At 42.0% G+C, this 12,549-nt stretch overlaps 1 protein-coding gene across 1 annotated transcript in view; it reads left to right on the top strand.

Moving 5' to 3' along the window:
- ZYG11B (zyg-11 family member B, cell cycle regulator) overlaps positions 1–12,549 on the top strand; it is a 71,294-nt gene that overhangs the window by 47,895 nt on the left and 10,850 nt on the right. Inside the window, exons 6-11 of the mRNA XM_089666577.1 lie at positions 3,472–3,536; positions 4,186–4,285; positions 5,861–5,911; positions 6,180–6,341; positions 10,457–10,504; positions 12,145–12,342. Coding sequence (XP_089522703.1) covers positions 3,472–3,536; positions 4,186–4,285; positions 5,861–5,911; positions 6,180–6,341; positions 10,457–10,504; positions 12,145–12,342 — 624 coding nt within the window. The remainder of the gene's footprint in view (positions 1–3,471; positions 3,537–4,185; positions 4,286–5,860; positions 5,912–6,179; positions 6,342–10,456; positions 10,505–12,144; positions 12,343–12,549) is intronic.

The following is a 12,549-nucleotide window of genomic DNA, read 5'->3' as shown; positions in this document are numbered from 1 at the left end:
GTTTGAAGATTTTGCTTTCCTTTGAATCACTTAATGAATATTTCATTGTATAAGGAATGTTTCTGAGAACTGCTGTACATCTGTGTTGCATGGAGTCACCCAACTTCTGGCTCCTGTGATCAGGTATTCCAGCCCAGGATGATTGGACCACATTCCACAGTTCTTCTCTATTTCTTGGTTTTGCCTCAGAAACTACAATTTTTGATGTCACCCCACAAGTTTTCTATTGGATTAAGATCTGGGGATTGGGCTGGCCACTCCATAACATCAATCTTGTTGGTCTGGAACCAAGATGTTGCATGTTTCCTCGTGTGTTTGGGGTCGTTGTCTTGTTGGAACACCCATTTCAAGGGCATTTCCTCTTCAGCATAAGGCAGCATGACCTCTTCAAGTATTCTGATGTATTCAAACTGATCCATGATCCCTGGTATGCGATAAATAGGCCCAACACCGTAGTATGAGAAACATCCCCATATCATGATGCTTGCGCAACCATGCTTCACTGTCATCACAGTGTACTGTGGCTTGAATTCAGTGTTTGGGGGTCGTCTGACAAACTGTCTCCGGCCACTAGACCCAAAAAGAACAATCTTACTTTCATCAGTCCACAAAATGTTGCGCCATTTCTCTTTAGGCCAGTCAATGTGCTCTTTGGCAAATTGTAACCTCTTCATGTCTTTTTTTCAACAGTGGGACTTTGTAAGGGTTTCTTGCAGATAGCTTGGCTTCACATAGGCATCTTCTAATTGTAACAGTACTCACAGGGAACTTTACACCTTCTTTGATCTTCTTGGAGCTGATTGTTGGCTAAGTCCTTGCCATTTTGGCTATTCTTCTATCCATTCGAATGCTTTCTTCCACGTCTGTCAGGTTTTGGTTGCCATTTTAAAGCATTTGCGATCATTTTAGCGGAGCAGCCTATCATTTTCTGCACTTCTTTATGTTTTCCCCTCTCCAATCAACTTTTTAATCAAGGTGCGCTGTTCTTCTGAACAATGTCTGGAACAACCCATTTTCCTCAGAATTTCAGAGAGAAATGCACTGTAACCAGCATCTACAACATTTGCTGCCTTCCTTCCTTAAATAAGGGCAAAAATTGCCACCTGTTTTTCAAAGAATGAATGACCTCACTAATAGAACTCCACACTGCTATTATTTTGAACATGCCCCTTTCAATGAGTGATTCAATTACACAGAATCAGCAGCATGCATGTCATGACTGTTGGGTCTGTTGGATTTCTATTACTCTACTATACCTGCTAGTAAATTATTTGCCATGTAGAAATATCATTTCTACCAAAAACAGTGATTGATCAGGTTAGTGATGTCTGACTGCTATTATTTTGAACACAACTGTATTTGAAATTTCTGTTCTGGAAAAGAGTCCATTCATACATATGACACTTGCACACATATCTACCCAAAATCCTTGCCTCAGCACCTCTGACTTGAATAGACAATACAACATTGTATGCAATGCTGCAATAGTTATATATCTCCTAGTCATCTGCACCAGCTTACCAATTTCACTTTTTTTTTTTTTTCTATGGGATATTTATTTCACTTGCTGACATTTGAGTTGTTTTTTAGCATTTGTTTGTAATGTGACTTTTAGAAGATCAATCACACAGAGAAGGAAATATACTAAAACTGGTGCATCTCTGCATAGAAACCAACCATCTTACAGGTTTTAATGTCAAAGTTTAAACAAGCTGAAGTTGGATGCTGATTACTTTGCACAGATGGACCAGATTCTGTGTGCACCAGTTATAGTAAACCTCTCCTCAGAGTGCTTCCACTTCACACTTGTGCAGTGTGGGACACCGCATTCCTGTGCACATCACACACGATGTCGGTGCTGTGCAATTTGACCCATACATTTTGGGTTGTCGTTAATTTAACATTCAAACCTGCAGCTGATTGCATGGACGCTATGCGATTGCAATGCTGTGCAGGAAACACACAGGGTTCGCTGCTTTTCCCGCATCTCATCCGTGTGATCCGGGTCTTAATCTGAGCAAACTGATCGCCTTGTAGAGAGAAGTGGAGTAGTAAACTGGTGTGTGTGTGTGTGTGTGTGTGTGTGTGTACACAGTTAGGTCCATATATTTGGACACAGGCACAATTTTAGTTTTTTCAAGTATTTTACCAAAACATATTCAAGTTTTAATTCTAGAATGGATATCGGCTGAAAGTACACACTCTCAGGCTTAATTTAAGGGTATGTACATCCAAATTGGAGGAAGGGTTTAGGAACTACAGCTCTTAAGAGTAGCCTTTTATCTGACCTGAACAGATTAATTAGTTTCCAGTGCATTCCTATGGGAAACCGCCTTTTGGTTTACGAATTTTCGCAATACGAAAAGTACCCGCAGAAAAAATAAAATTCGTAAATCATCGAGGTGTGTGTGTGTGTGTGTGTATATATATATATATATTATACACTTATTATTATACAGGATTTATATAGCGCCAACAGTTTACGCAGCACTATACAATATAACCGGAGACAATACAGCAACAATACAGTTCAAGCATATATACATACATAAACCGTATAGATAGATAGAGAGATATATATATATATATATATATATATATATATATATATATATATATATATATATGCTCTTAGATTGTAAGCTCTAAGGAGCAGGGCCCTCCTAGCCCTTTTTGTATTGAACTGTATTGTTGCTGTATTGTCTCCCGTTATATTGTAAAGCGCTGCGCAAACTGTTGGCGCTATATAAATCCTGTATAATAATAATAATGTGTGTGTGTATGTATGTGTGTATGTACACACACACACACACGTTGTTCAGACATAGACCTGTTTCCCAGTATAACCATAACTATCTGGCTCGGGCGTTATCCCTGGTATCTGCTGATAGTACATCTGTAAGCTTTTAAGCCTGCGGCTTCCTGCACATGGGAGCGGTTTGTGAGCAAACTGTTAGTTTGTGCATATCCTTGACAGTGAAAAGCCTAAGTTCACCTTTTCCAGAAAACCGCTTATGCAGCCAAGGGGCCCCAATAGATATTAAAAAAATATGTGCAGCTTTGTAAAATGATGATCAATTTTTATTGTTTTACCTGTAGGTCATTTGTCTCCTTTCAGAGGCCTAGCTAAAAAAAAAACTCTTCCTAGTTGGCAACTCCCTACGTCCTTGGTAGAATGCGAAAATTGTGGGTTTCCATTCCTGCAATGCTGGGAGTGAGCATCCAACACTTCATGTGGTAGCAACAAGGCAGGTCATGGGGGTGGCTAGCAAGTTTTTATTTTTTTAGCCGGGCTTCTGAGGGGGTCCAAATGGCCTACAGGTAAAACAATGAAGTCCGTGATCATTTTACAAAGCTGCACAGATTTTTAATATCTACTCGACCCCTTCATTGGATAGGCTATTTTCTGAAAAAGGTGAACTTAGTCTTTAAAATTATGATAGTCACATGATTACCCTTTTTGTGTTTCAGTTGCAGAAAAACTGTCTCCTGTCCCTTTGCAGTGATAGAATCTTGCAAGATGTCCCATTCAACAGGTATTTCATAATTTTTTTTTTCTTTGCGGTTATAAATGAACTCAGAAATAAATGACACATGCCAGTGCCTCATCAAATCACTTTGTTCAAAGTTATACTCGGACAAACAAAGCTTTAAAGCAGGCAGATTTGCTCTTTGTGTAAACCATGGTGCTCTGGGAATTCTTTACTCTGTGTTTGTGAAAAAGTAACTGTGCGTGTTAAGGGGGGCTGGCTTAGTACAGTCCTTTAAGGCCAGCCATAGATCAGTACCTTTTTTTTTTTTTTTTTTTTTTTTTTTTTTGTTCAACCAGTGGGTTGAAAAAAAAATGACCTGGTTTCCCCATCCACACTTTCAAGGGGCATGGAGGAAATTCTCCCTGCTGTGTCTTTGTATTCTGACTGCAGGGAGACTTCCCCGCCATCAGAATACACTGATACACAGTGGAGTCTATAGCCTGCAGCATTGATCGAGCATTAAATTTCCAGCTGGACTGTTGCACAGAAGTCGATCAGTTGGTCGACTTCTGTTCAATCACAGTCGCCATACATTGATTGAAACTCGATTGATCCCTGCATCGCCAACCTAAGTTGTGATGGTAGGTATAATTTTTAATAAACAGTCAGTCCTTGTGATGGTAAACAGTCATTTTGTACACTTCTCTTCCAGATTTGATGCAGCAAAGCTTGTAATGCAGTGGTTGTGTAATCATGAAGACCAAAACATGCAAAGGATGGCAGTAGCCATTATCTCTATTCTCGCTGCAAAGGTTTGTCAAGTGTGTGTGTGTGTGTGTGTGTTTGTGTTTTGTTTTTTGTTTTTTTGTTTTATAAATTCTGTTAACCATGTAACCAGATATCATGATGTACATTTAACAAATTGTATATGCCTTAAGTTCATATTCCATTGCGTGGGTACTGATTGTTTTATCCGTGTTAGAACACTGGAGCTGTATGACTTTTCAATAAAAATTTATTTAGTCTTGGTTCACACTGATGGGGTGCGAATCTCATGCATTTTACAGTGTGATTTCTGTTGTGACAGGTGTGATTCTAATGCAAATTAATTTGATTTCTGAGGGAATTTGGCATAGCTGAAGATAAAATTTGCACCAAACCCGAAATAAACTTGCACAGGGCGCTTTCATAGCAAACTATGTTTTTTCAGATGACACAGGATTCTATGCCTTTTGGATCGGATCTAATCCACATGGAATTCGCATTAGTGTGAACCGGGTCCTTGTGTGTGTGTGTCCAAGGTCCATACAGAGAGTCCCTACAGGAAGCTGAACCCTGGACCCCAGCATTACAGTGATGGCAGCCAGGGCTTTGTTTCAAAGCTGAACTTTGCACAGTTGTACAGGCTCTTCTCTACTGTAACTGCTTAGTCTGATGTCACAATACACTCTGAGCTTTTCACAATGTGCATTAGGTCAGATAGAGCCTGCCTCTTTCCCTGGCTGAGAGGATTTCCACCCCAGCCTGACTGTCCCTGACCCTCCCCTTTTAACTAATTGGATTTTAGTTCTTTCAGTCATGGAGGCTCCTCATCATGTGATGGCATTACCTAGGGCAGTCTGCAAATACAGCCTGTCTAGAAACCCCCACTCCTCCAGACCGACATCCTCTAATAAAGGTATTTTCTTCAGCACAGTGGCTAAATGGTTAACACTTCCGCCTGGCAGTACTAGGGTCGTTGGTTCAAATCCCAGCCACGGCACCACCTGCCTGGAGTTTGCATGTTCTCCCTGTGCCTGCGTGGGTTTCCTCTGGGTACTCCAGTTTCCTCCCACCCTCCAAAGACATGCTGATAGGTTAATTGGATCCTGTCTAAATTGGCCCTAATATGTGTATGTATGAATGTGAGTTAGGGACCTTGGATTGTACGCCCCTTGAGGGTTAGGGACGTGTGTGTGTGTGTAAGTAAAGCGCTGCATAAATTGATGGCGCTATATAAGTACCTGAAATAAATATTCGCATAACTCCAACTAAGTGCCAGCCTCTTGTCTGCATCGGGGCTGTAGGCTCTTGAGAGGAGAATAGGGCAGGGTCCTATGATGTTTTCAGAAGTGTATGTATACCATCTTGCTAACTCCTCCCACCAGCCATGATCTATCTGCATTGCAGAAACTCAGTGATGACATCACTGTATCGGAAATAAGGGATCTAATGAAAATGGAAAAGTTTTATTCAAAAGTTTCATTAGCAGGCTGGTGGGGGGGCAGCAAAAATACAATTTGGAGCTGATTAAAAGTCAGCTTTAATTCTTCTTTTTTTTTTTTTTTTCTTAAAGCGAATAAGGTTTTTTGATTATGTGCTTAGAATCCAATGTGCTTCTTTGGCAGCTCTCAACTGAACAGACAGCTCAGCTAGGAGCAGAGCTTTTCATCGTAAGGGTATGTATTTCACTGTTTGGAAGCTTGTCCTCCTATACCAGGGGTCTCCAAACTATGTCCCTCCAGCTGTTGAAGTACTACAAGTCCCATCATGCCTCTGGGAGTCTAGCATGTGGCTGTCTGAGTCTTGCAAGGCCTCATGGGACTTGCAGTTCCTCAACACCTGGAGGGCCATAGTTTGGAGACCCCTGTCTTAGACCATTCATGTGTGTGAAAACCTTGAAATTTGTATTGCTTAAAATCATTTTTATGCCCTTTTTGCATTCAGCAACTTTTGCAAATAGTGCGACAGAAGACCAGCCAGAGCTTGGTGGACACCACTTTAAAGTTCACCCTCAGTGCCTTGTGGAACCTGACAGATGAATCTCCAACTACATGCCGCCACTTTATAGAGAACCAGGGACTGGAGCTCTTCATGAAGGTCCTAGAGGTAAAGAATAACTTCACCTTTTAACAAACCTTTCAGAAGTGTATATGCAAAATCAACCCTTCACATGTGTTTGGTAACTAAGCAATGCGACTAATTTGCATGCTTCAATAATTTTTGCCCAAAAATGTATGAAAAAAATGTATATATATTTTATTTTCAAATTGATTCTGACCGTTACATTTATTAATGGATGGCTCTGCAAATAAGTCTCCTGCCTGCATTATTTTCTGATCATTAGACTAGTTCCTGATTGTCAGTGGGGGGGGGGGGGACCCCTGCTGATTGAGAACAAGCAGATGTGTATAGTTGCTTGCTCTCAAAAAAGAGTTTTTTTTCTCTTAACATTTCTTTTGCTAGCGCCTTTTTATTCCTTCTTGCATATTTTTTTTTTTTCTTCAGTCAAGACTCTTCTCCACATCCACTGGAATGTTGTCTCTTTAATTTCAGCTATCTGGCCTGGTCATCCTCAGCCTGGCTTTTGATAGTGTTTGGACCCCACTGGACTGGACATTGCATTGACCTTCCAGCATTGGCTCCTCTTGGGTCTTTTTCTAGATTCTGCTGTAATAAAAGTTAGCTGCAGAGCGCTCTCTAGGTCCATAATGGCTTTTCCCCAGCACTTGCCTTGGTTGTGAAGACTCGCTTAGTGGGCCAATCTGACTAAGCCCTGGAAACTACCTCATTTAAACAGATCACCAGATGCCTTTTTTCCCTATTTCTGTGTTTTTCTTTTGTTTTTTGTTTTTCTCTATGGAAGAAGTGAACACCAAGGGACTGAGCGCTGATGTCATTTGCTGCGTGGAGTGTTGCATGCAGACTGTGCTCTTTCCTTTCATGCAGTCAGGAAAGCACCTCCCAACTGCTCCTCCTACTTGCAAGAATTGAACTCCATTCCTGCTGCCTGCCTTCAGAGACTTTGGTCATTTCTAGCCATCCTTGCCTGCTACCAGCTGTCTGGGTTTAATGAGTATTTGAGACCTTGCCTCTTACCATGATGGGGGGGAAGGGGGCGTTAAACTTGCTGTATCCAGAGCCTTCAGATTACTTTCTGTTATTGGCTCCAGGGCTGCCTGCAGCACACTTACTAACTGTGCTGGCATCTACAACCTAGAGTCATGTTGCCCTCTGGTCTTGGACTCTAATCCATCCTCAGAGTCCTTTTTACCTCTTTCAAAACTTTTTGGCCCAAATCACCATTTGCATACTTGTGTGCCCTCTCCTATATCTGATTCCTGCAATCTTGGTGGCTTCTAAACTGGTGGTCACGTAAACTCTGTATGAGATGCTCCAGTCCATGACTGATGAGCTTACCCCTGAGGAGTCAGTCCTTTGCTATTACTCCCAATTTAAAAGTGACCTTTGTGTCTCTTATTGATGCAGTGCACACTACTCTGAAACTAGAGGATCAGCATGTTGATTCTACTCATGTTGTCTCCAGCCTTGAGACATTGAAATCTCCTCAGGTAGCAAAGACTTTCTCGTTGCACCCACTTTTTGAATTGTTAATTTATGGAAATTGGAAGTATCCTGATAAGTTTTTTGCTCCATCCAAGCACTTTTTTAGCCTTGTATCCATTTGGTGACTTATTTTGTACAGAAGTGGTCCATTCCCACTGTGGATACCAAAAGGACCTAACTGATAAGTGGTTGAAAGCCCTTTGCTAGAGCTCAGGTCTCCCTGTTTGGTTCTGCCCTTCACCCAATCTACGACGTGACTTTTCTTTTGTCAAACCTTGTCTTGATTGCTCAAGATTCCTTAAGAGGTGTAATCACTACTGTGGCTGATCCCTTGCCTTTGGAACATGTAAAGCACATAGCTGTACTATTAAACTTTGCTTGTCACTGTTTGCTGGAAGCCTCTGGTCTCATCTTTTGCACGTGTCTCACGACGTCACATATGCATAGGGCACTTTGGCTAATGTCTTGGACTATGGAACCCATGTATAAAAAATACAAATCTGATCCACGCGTCCTTCAAGTGACAACATCTTTGACCACCTCTTGACAACATTATAAAGTATGCTACTGATGGCAAGAGCATCCATATTCCTCAGTGGCAGAAGCCTCTCTCTGTTAAGAAATTCTTTCATTTCTCCACTCCCCCGCCTTCCACATTGAGAGCCCCTCCCTCCAAGCTTGGCTTCCAGACCACATGCAGGGTCTGGCACTCAGTCTGCCAAGTCCTCCAGACAAGTTTTTCTCTGCATAAAGGTCTGCTTCCGATTTCTAGAGTGCTTGGACATTTGCTAACCTTTGCAGATGCTTTGATCCAAAGGCTACAAACTAGAGTCTCATTCCCTGCCACCTTGGTTTCTTTTGGCCAAGTTTCCTGTATTGCCACACAAATTATCAAATCTCCATCAAGTCCACTTGGGTCTTTTGCATTGAGGTGTCATTTCTTTGGTTCCTGTGGCAGAACAGTTTTTCTAGCCTGTTAACCATTCCAAAACCCAAGGGTGTATCCACCCATCTTGAGTCGCAAAGCTTTGAATCTTTTCTGCATGGAATCTTACAAATCTGTTATCGGCTTTCTTCAATGGGGAGTCTTTCTGGCTTCTGTGGACATCAAGGGTGCTTGCCTTTATGTCCCCATCTTTCCAGTGTATCAGCGTTCCCTATGCTTTGCTTAGGAGCCCCTGCACTACCAGTATGTGCTTCTGTCTTTCAGCCGCTTGTCTTGCAGCTCTCCCTGGACAGACTGATTTTTATTTGTCACTGACGACCAGGTTGTCCCTGGCTTGGTGGCTTTGCAATCTGGCTCTGATGTCAGAAGTCTTTCCTACCTATCTTTTTAGAGGACCCTCACAATGAGTGCCAGCCTGTCCAGGCTTTAGAGGAGCCATGGGCACTCTGTTGGTAAAGGTTCTTGATTATCAGAGGAGTCTCATCAACATCCTGGAACTTTAGGAAGTTTTGTGCTGCATCTTTGGACCATCCTACTAGAGAGTCATTGGATCTCATTTCAGTAGGACATTTCTACGGTGATGGCGTACAATATTGTCACGGAGGAACCAGAATTTTTGCCTCCGCAAAAGAGAGAGAACTGTCTTGTGCAGAACTTCACATTCCAACCTTCAGCACCTAAAGCAAAGATAGTGGTCCCTGCATCTGGAGATGTACAGGACTTGTGTTGCAAGTGGTGGATTCCACATGTGGATCTCTTCTCCACGTTCATCAATAAACTGGATAGGGTTGTCTTCAGGTATAGCAGTGGATGGCTTTGGTGGCTCTGTTGGATCAGTACACCCTGATCTATGCATGCCCTTATCCCCCAAACCTTTGTTAGCTTCAGGTCACTCTGGTCTTATCCCTTTTTGCTTCTGTGGGCAAACTTTCCCCCAGATATAGAATCACGTGACTCCTCTCACTTTATCCCAAATATTGCTTTTTGCTCACAAAATAATTAAAACTTTCAGGGCATATCTTAAATTACAATTTCAACCTAACACTAACTAGACTTAAAAATGTCTGCCTCCCCCCATTCATGTATACTTGCCTATTTTTAGTCCAGTCCTGTGATCCCCTGTGTAAGTGAGTTTCAGGTGCTGAGGATAGGAGGGAGCACTCGACAACAGGTGGGAATTCTCGGGAGCTGTGATGTCGCTCATAGGCTCCCATAGCTCAATGGTTGTCGGCACTTCCTAATCTCCCCTACAGCAGCTGCTGAGTGACACATGGGAGCCAGAACTACAGGATTACATGACCAGAGCAGACTGAAAAAAAGGTAAGTATATGCTTCTGTATTTACACCGCTTGGGCAATATAAGTAGCAGGGGGGGGGGGGGGAACACTTTACTGTTGGGCTGGGATTCTTATTTAAAATGTAAATAACAAAATATGCATTTGGACCTTATCAGTTCGTGGTGGCTGCACCAGTTTTCGTTTCTCAGGCTTTTTACCCCTTTTATTTTCACCCGACGATCCTGCCAGAGACAACACTCATTGTATTGTATTTGTGAAGGAGCAGTGTTGGTACCCCACGGCATGAAGTGATTTAGGACCACAGAACAATTTAAGACAAAAAGGGGGAGCAAACAAAAAAGTTAAATGTTTTGGTTTTTAAAGCTTATGCTCAACAGTTTAATTACTTTTTTTTTTTTTCTTTTTTGCTTAAGACTTTTCCTTCAGAGTCGTCCATCCAGCAGAAAGTTCTGGGTTTGCTGGTAAGAAAGAGACAATGGCTTCATGTTGTTTGTGTCTTGGCAGTTTTCTGAGCTTTGCCGCTCCAGTAATTTTGTGCCTTGTCTAAACCAGTCTAGGGAGCTGCTCCTTGCATGTGTGCTGGCACTCCTGGTAATCGTGTTAGAACACTGCTTGTATGCAATGTTTAGGCTTGTGTTTCCACTGATATCAAGCAAATGCATTCAAGGCCTGGGGCAATGTAGAAATACTTATTAACTGTAAATGAGCAGGCAATGACTTCCAATGTTGTTTAATTTTATATGTAAAACCTTTTAGTGGTTTTGTTTCAAAGTGGAACTTTAGTCAGAAAATTAATGAAGATATGCCTACCTCAGGAAATATGCTATAGAACAGAAAACATATACCACTATTTAAATAATTAAGTTCACCTTTTGTAAAAATATAATAAATGCAAATGATTTTGCAGGTAAAAGAAATGTGCAGTGGATTGCAGGTGCAATGCCAGGCTCCTGCAGATACTCACTCTGTAGAGCTGTCTACCTGCATGGAGGTTACTGAAGTGCTTGAAGAATCGCCGCCTGACACACACAGACACACACACACACTCTCTCTCGTTCTTCGGTGGTCAAAGTCATGGGCAGCCAAGGCTCATTGATGCATGTGGCTTTTCCAATAGAAGAGCTTCTGTAGCTCAAATTTCCTAAAAAAATTAATGCTGGTTCCAACCGAAAGGTATGAGGACATACAGCACATCACAGTTGGCTGCATATGGGTCTTTCAGACCTTAAGAGTTCAGTCCATGCCTTGACAGGTTATGGTGAGTGGTTGTAATGTTATGGCTGATCAGGGGTATGTATGAACGTGTGTATTTATGTATGTGTGTAATAAATAAATATATTCTTCAAAACTGGTTTTGAGGCCCTCGCGGGTCTTGCGAGGAGGAAGATCAAACACAGCAGTGTTTTTATTGCAAGGCCCATGAGTGCCTCTAAACCAGTTTTGGAGAGTGTGTGTGTGTGTGTGTGTGTGTGTGTGTGTGTGTGTGTGTGTGTGTGTGTGTGTGTGTGTGTGTGTGTGTGTGTGTGTGTGTGTGTGTGTGTGTGTGTGTTTACTTTTCGTCTTTTAAAGGGATAGTTCACCTTTTACCAAACCACTGTCTATGCAGATAAGGGGTGTCTGTGGATAAAAACAAACTGTGTCTCTGACTGAATAATGTCCTTGCTATAGGAGTAGACCATTTACATAACTCATGAATCCTGACTGGAATACTCCTAGGACGCTGCTAAGCGAGACCTAGTCATTACTGTTCACTCCAATCATCACAGGAGTAACCTTTTTCTCTGATTCAGACCCCCTCACATGCTCTTTTTCTCTCCCCTAATGTAGTAGCTCTGAGCTCTCTTGTGATGGTGGAGGTGCCAGAAATGACTAGGCCTCACTTAGCAAGGTCTTGGTAGTATTCCAGTCAGGCTTCACGAGGTACTTAAATGGCCTACACCTAAAGCAAGGATATTCGTCAACTTCAGTAAGAGCTGCACAGTTTGTTTTTATCTACAGACTCCTGCATAGGCAGTTTATTGGTAAAGGGGAACTAACCCTTTTAAGTGTGTGTGTTTTTTTTCTATTCAACTTACAAACCCTCCTTGTACCTTTTTTATAGAATAATATAGCGGAGGTGAAGGAGCTGCACTCGGAGCTCATGTGGAAGGACTTCATTGATCAAATCAGCAAGCTTTTGCACAGTGTAGAGGTGGAGGTCAGTTATTTTGCAGCGGGAATCATTGCACATCTAGTATCCCGGGGAGAAGAGACCTGGACCCTCAGCACAGGCTTAAGGGAAACGCTGCTAGAGCAACTGGTAAGTAGACCGAGTAGAACATCACACATGATCATGTTTACCTTACTGTCCTACTTCACAGTAGACTACGAAGGCTTCAGGCTCAGTTTATAAAGTGCTCAATGCTCTGCTGGTCTCAGGACTCCAAAGCAAGCTAACACTATTAGAATGAATTGTGTGAAGAAAAAAAAAAATAACCCAGTCACAATGACCTGTCAGTCATGTGAC

This window comes from Staurois parvus, unplaced genomic scaffold (assembly GCF_062004578.1).
Source record: "Staurois parvus isolate SC_StPar_1 unplaced genomic scaffold, SC_StPar_1.0 ptg002753l, whole genome shotgun sequence".
NCBI lineage: Eukaryota > Metazoa > Chordata > Amphibia > Anura > Ranidae > Staurois > Staurois parvus.
The sequence above is the reverse complement of the archived record's forward strand: the minus strand, read 5'-3'. Positions and strand labels throughout refer to the sequence as shown.